This window comes from Polypterus senegalus, chromosome 9 (genome assembly GCF_016835505.1).
Source record: "Polypterus senegalus isolate Bchr_013 chromosome 9, ASM1683550v1, whole genome shotgun sequence".
In the NCBI taxonomy this organism is placed as follows: domain Eukaryota; kingdom Metazoa; phylum Chordata; class Cladistia; order Polypteriformes; family Polypteridae; genus Polypterus; species Polypterus senegalus.
Window position 1 is genome coordinate 46,674,106 of NC_053162.1, and position 6,000 is coordinate 46,680,105.

General features: G+C 37.7%; 1 protein-coding gene across 1 annotated transcript in view; it reads left to right on the top strand.

Annotated features, from left to right (window-relative positions):
- hydin (HYDIN axonemal central pair apparatus protein) overlaps positions 1-4,015 on the top strand; it is a 409,298-nt gene extending 405,283 nt beyond the window's left edge. The window contains exon 85 of the mRNA XM_039762370.1: positions 3,145-4,015. Within this exon, the coding sequence (XP_039618304.1) occupies positions 3,145-3,654 (510 nt within the window). The 3' untranslated portion in view covers positions 3,655-4,015. The remainder of the gene's footprint in view (positions 1-3,144) is intronic.
- The last annotated feature ends 1,985 nt before the right edge of the window (positions 4,016-6,000 follow it).

Consider the following 6,000-nt stretch of genomic DNA (forward strand, 5'->3'; position numbering starts at 1 on the left):
TTAGCCACTGCTCTAAAAGTACCCAGGATTTTTATTATTGCTATCTATTAATGTAGAATAGTATTCTGAGCGAGCTTTAAAGAGGGCTTTTTATATTTATTAACACTCTCTGTCCATGCAATTTGAAAGACATGTAGCTTTGTTGTTCTCCATCTGCGCTCCAGTTTTCGACACTCTAATTTAAGAGCTCAGTGTTTTCATTAAACCAGGGAGAGTTTCTATGTGCTTTGATCACTTTTGTTTTAGGGGAGCCACTGTGTCCAGAGCATCTCTCAAGGTCACATTATAATGTGATGTTAGCTGATCTAAATTGTTTTCCACGTTTACATTTGATGTTAACTGATCTAAATGGTTTTCCACAATTACACTCGACTTACTCAAGGTATCTATAAATTTTGAAGCAGAATTACAATCTAGATGTCACACTGTCTTTGTTTTAATCTGTCAGTGTGTTGGCATGCAGAACTAAATCAAATGTAATTAAGAAGTGATGGAAATAACTACATTTAATGGAGTAATATTTAAATTTTGAATTTCAACTTTGTAAGTTATAATTAAATCTAATGTATGGTTATGATTATGAGTTGGACCTTTGACAATCTGACAAAATCCTACTGAATTTAACAAATAAGTAAAACATTTGCTAAAACACATCAATGTGTACATTAAAATCCCCCATCTGTACTACATGATCATAATTTATAGCCAAATCAGACAAAAGGTTGCTAAATTCAGTCATGAACAATGAATATGGCCCTGGTGGTCTGTAGACTAGCACTATAATTGTGTTGGAATCTGTTTTAATATTTAAAATGAATGCCTCAAAGGATGTAAAGTTGCCTAAATTTTTAGGAGTGATTTGCATTTTGTTACAATGAATTATTCCAAGGCCTCCTCCTCGACCAGAATCTCTAGACTTATGAAGGAACGAGTATCCATCTGGTGACGCCTCAGCTAGGGGACAGTGTCACATTTACTAAGCCAGGTTTCAGTAAGAAGACACAGATCAGATTTTGTACTTAATATATATCATTTACCAAAACAGCTTTAGTGCCAAGAGACGAATGTTCAATAAACAGCATTTAAAACTGCATGGTTCTTTCTGAACTGCTGATATATTTTTTGTTTTAATTTGAATTAAATTTCTATTACAGATGCCCCTGGTGGAGGATCTGGTTTTATCCCTTGGTCTAATTATACACCTTATTTTTGGTTATCAATTAATTTAAGGTTTGTATCAAGACTAAATTTACTGGATGCCCCACAACAGGGATTATGGGTAACAGCTTCAGGAAAATAACAGGTGGGATAAACAACAGCCTGTGATTTAAGATCACATGACTGCGGCCTGGATGGTGCTCTAATCAGTCAACCAGGCAGTTTTGCTGCCATATTTTGGGATAATACATAAGATCCCTCCAGTTAGGATGAAGACCATCTCTTCTGAAAAATCCAGGCCTTTCCCAAAAATCATCCCAATTGTTCACAAATGCTATGCTTTTATTTGCACACCAGGTTTCTAGCCAGCAGTGAAAGGAATGCAATCTGCTATAAATCACATCCCCTCTATATAATCTTGGTAAGGGACCAGATACAATTAAATTCCGACATTTTGTTTTAGCTTTGGTGCATAGAGAGATGAAGTTCCTCTTTAATACCTCAGATTGCTGTAAATAAATATCATTAGTGCCGACATGCAGCAATAAGGTAGATACTTCATCGTCGGCGACACTGTCCAATGCAGCCCCTATGTCAGAAATCTTGGCCCTTGTGAGGCATTTAACATTAAATGCTGGTTTAATATAGTTTGGAATTCTAACATTGCGCACTATGGAATCGCCAATTATGAGCACTTTCTTATTCTCAGTTTCCACAGGTGCGCTGCGGAGTGCTGAGAATCTGTTTTGGGTCCTGACCTGGGTGCCGAGGGACAAAATTTTGGCTTCTTAGACCCCTGTTTTACTGTTACCCACTCATCCAGTGGCTGAATTGGTGCTGGTGACTTCGGCCGCGCACTGACTACAGTGGGACCTGGAGAGACTGAAGCTGAATCAGAAGTAGCCGAATTGTCTAAACAAACAAAATCGATCCAAGTTTCGGTTTGCCTAATTGCTATCAGGTTCCTAACGTGGCCCTCCAATTCGCGTATTTTTCCTCACCAACTCTAAATTAACTAAACACTTTTGGCAGGTGAAGCTGTCTACACTGTCAGCCGGTAAACCTGAACTGTAAATGCTGCAGGACACACAACATATATACGTGCCCTCAACAGGCAGAGAGCAGATAGAACTTATGTTTAGCTCTGATATCATCTTCTCAGTTTTTGTAGTAACGCATTCAGCTGAATCACTAAGAGACCAGCAACTCATATTACTGCATATGAGGGGAAGAAAATTAATTAAGTGAAGTACTATAGTTTGGGCGTTTCAAAGACTTGTGTATAAAGTAAGCATGAATAAAGATAGTAGTGAGACTGATCAAAAAAAAGTTTTTAATTTACTGTACCTGTCACTCTATGTGTCAATCTAGAATCCTATATTTGAGATCACAAAACAAATATAGGAACAACTATAGTAGGTGAAACATGTGTGCATACAAAGGGTCAATACAACAGAGTAAGGAGTTAAACAGTCTAGAAGGACCCTGGTGTAGACCCCCTGCTCCTCCAGATCAAAAGGAGTGATTTGACGAGGTTTTGAGCATCGTCTGAGGATGCTCACTGGGCACCCATAGTAGGTGTAACTAAGTACAAGCTACTGAGAGCAGACACTGGGTGTACACAGAATACACAAGTTGGCTGGTACTCTGAAGGCTTCTGAAGATTGTTTTTGAAGATAGTGAATTCTGATCATGCATGCACTGTTTGTTACCAACTCAAAACCAACTAGGAGAAGCAAATCGACTATGAATGGCTTTTGTGTTTTTGTGTTGCCAATTCAATAGCCATTAAAATGCTGTCAAGTTATGGATTTTCTATTTGACCTCACCAAGGATTTATCAGATTCCCTTTTCTATGTTTCATCTATAGAATAGATCTCTCTCACAATGTTAAATTTAATTTCAGGAAGTATGAGTTTCTCTGTCATGAGTGTCTGTCTGTAGAGCTGTTCAAGTGTATTAATAAATTTTGTTTTCTCTCCACAGATTGACAGTCCAGACTTCTTGGTAGAAAAGACCATCAATGCAGCAGCTGGTTCTCAAGGGGGTTCTGAGGTTTGTGTAGAGGTTTGCTTTGAGCCTTGCCACCTTGGAGAGACCCAGGGACTTCTGACTATTTCCTCTCCAATTGGAGGAGAATATACATTTCCACTTTTTGGCACTTGCACAACCCCCAAAGCACAAGGACCATTTATTATTCGGGCTGGTTCTAGTACTTCCATACCTTTTAAGAACATCTTCCAACAGACTACCACCTTTTCCTTCCAGGTGGACAACCCGTTCTTCTCAGTGAAGCCTACGGAAACCATACGTTCTAAGAAAACACACAGCATTACTGTCTCCTTCGAGGGTAACCCTATTGAATCTAAGACACCCATAACTTGCAAAATGCTTGTTTCTTGTCCCCGCTCTGAAGGAGTGGGTCAAAGCATCACATGGGTTTACTACTTAAGGGGTATAACTCCTGAAGGAGGACAACGAGAAAAATCTCAGTAAAAGGGGAAGGCATGCATCTTGGGCTCTCAAACTTTTGGTGGTAGTTCTAAACAACACTGAAAGCCCAAACAGACTAGCCTTGATGCAGAAAACAGTAAAAGGTCTTCTGGTGTTTAGAAAAGTTCAATATAAAGCATATTCAGAAACTTGGAGTACTGTATAGACGATTTGATTATCCTTTTCTATACTGGGTTTTACCTATTGTTCAGTTTGTATTCATATCATATTTCATTTCTGCTTGTAGTAATGAAATATTTAATCAACTGTTTTAAATATTAAAAAGAATTGTAATTTGTATTTATATTACTTGATGCCTATATTATAACAATAATAGTGACTGCTATTTCATTTGTATCGGATGTTGTTCATAATTCACTAGTTCTGTAAATTTTAGCATTTAGAATACAATTGATATATCTCATATTACATCTAATACAACATATAAATAAAGCATTTAATATGAATGTAACTAAAAGCTTCCAACAGTTTTTGGGATAGTTTCAGATTCATGCCACTACTGGTGTTCATTATTTATATTCTTGTGGTTTGACAAGAATGCCCTTTTTATGGAAGTGTTTTTTTTTTTATATTTGGCCATCAGCCTTTACATATTATATAGTTCATGTGTAAATTTTGTCATTTATTACTAAAACATGAAAAACGTTTCTGTTTTAACGATTTGTTTACATAGATTGTTTAGACACAAAATGCACATCAAGTTATTTCCCCTTAAAATTCTGAATAGCTCATTCCCAGATAATCAATCAAGGCAGGAACTGGGAGAACGTTTTGGCCATTTTGAGTCGATGGGGGAATGATATGAGGCTGCGTGGTGCTTGGGCTTATCAACACTTTTAGAAGACAAAAGAGGCTGACAGAGAGGTGCGAAGGGATTTAAGGTGGGCCGGAATTGCAAGTTTTTTCGTTGGCTCTAGTAATTCTAATGTAAATTACAACAGAAAGCTTAATTTTGCACTCCCCTCTATGGCCATAAAATTCTAGAAGTGGATAACATCAATGGATCTTTACGAGTTGCCAGGAATTAATGCATTGAGTGTATAAAATGAAGATGGCTGTTGATAACAGAATATTGACCTTTAACATGTTAAAACATTTACACAGTTTTTGTCAGACCTACAGTATGTTATGAATTGCAGTCCCAAAGCATGTTAGTCACAAAAGCACATCCAACAATGCCCAGTAGAGGGGGAAAGTGTGTCAGAAACCCCAGGTCGATACAAAAAGGGCCACATTAAATCTTTATAAAATAAAGTATTTATTATCACAAAAATGCTCCATAAGTACATGAAGCTTTGTAGAGCACACAAGGCAAAAAATAAGGAATTTCCAGCATGGTCAATTCAAAGTGAGCAAGTCCCAATACTAAATCCAAAGGCAATGTCAAAACAAAGCAAAATGTCTGGGAATTCAGACAAAATCTCAAAAGCACAGTAGAGTACAAGAAAACTCACCGATCCCCTAGGACATTCGAAATGAACCACCAGGAACTGTGGAAGATGTGCCAGATTTATAGGGTGAGGGACAGTTCTTGGGAGGTGGCCCTGAATCTTGGGGAACTACACACAAAACACATGGAAACTTGCACAGACAAAAAACACAAACAACTACTGCAAAAACAAATTGACAAAAAAATGATAAATTCAGTTATTAACTTCATTGCCTATGATTTTCATTTTCGAATAGTTGAATCGGTGATGTCACATGCATTATATTAGGTCATCACATTCGGCAGCAGTGCATTTCGACAGGGCGGAGACGGATGGCGATGAAAGCTCAAACTTGCGACATAAAAGGTGTAAAGTGTGGGATCACTTTGTGTTATGGGTTTCTAAAAAATGGTTGTTTGTACAATATGCTATGCAGAATTGGCACGGCAAGAGTATGACTGTCATACATGAGCACCTGGAAAGGAAACACATGGGAGCAAGTGAAGATGTACCTTCAGCACAATAACCTAACATCCCACAATTTATTAAAGGTTTACACATTTAGCTTAGTGGTCCAAAGAACTGCTCCACCCCTACTGCATTTGTTTGCTTTCAGACAGTATGTGACTCTGCCGTACTCGGGAGTGCACTCGTCATGTACAATTGTTATCAACAAAGGAATAGGAAGAATGGATAAATTAGACCAGTTTGTAGCTTTGCGCTACTTGCATTACCTTGGTTTTATTATTATACTTTACGAGTGTGAATGCAACCTTAAAGACAAACTTTAGGGCTGTTGTTAAAGTGGTAAGATCTGCTGTAAATATTTTATTTGAAATCGGTCAGTTTCGAATACTAGCAGTCGCCTGCGTATGAACGAGATCCATTTCTAAGCCTA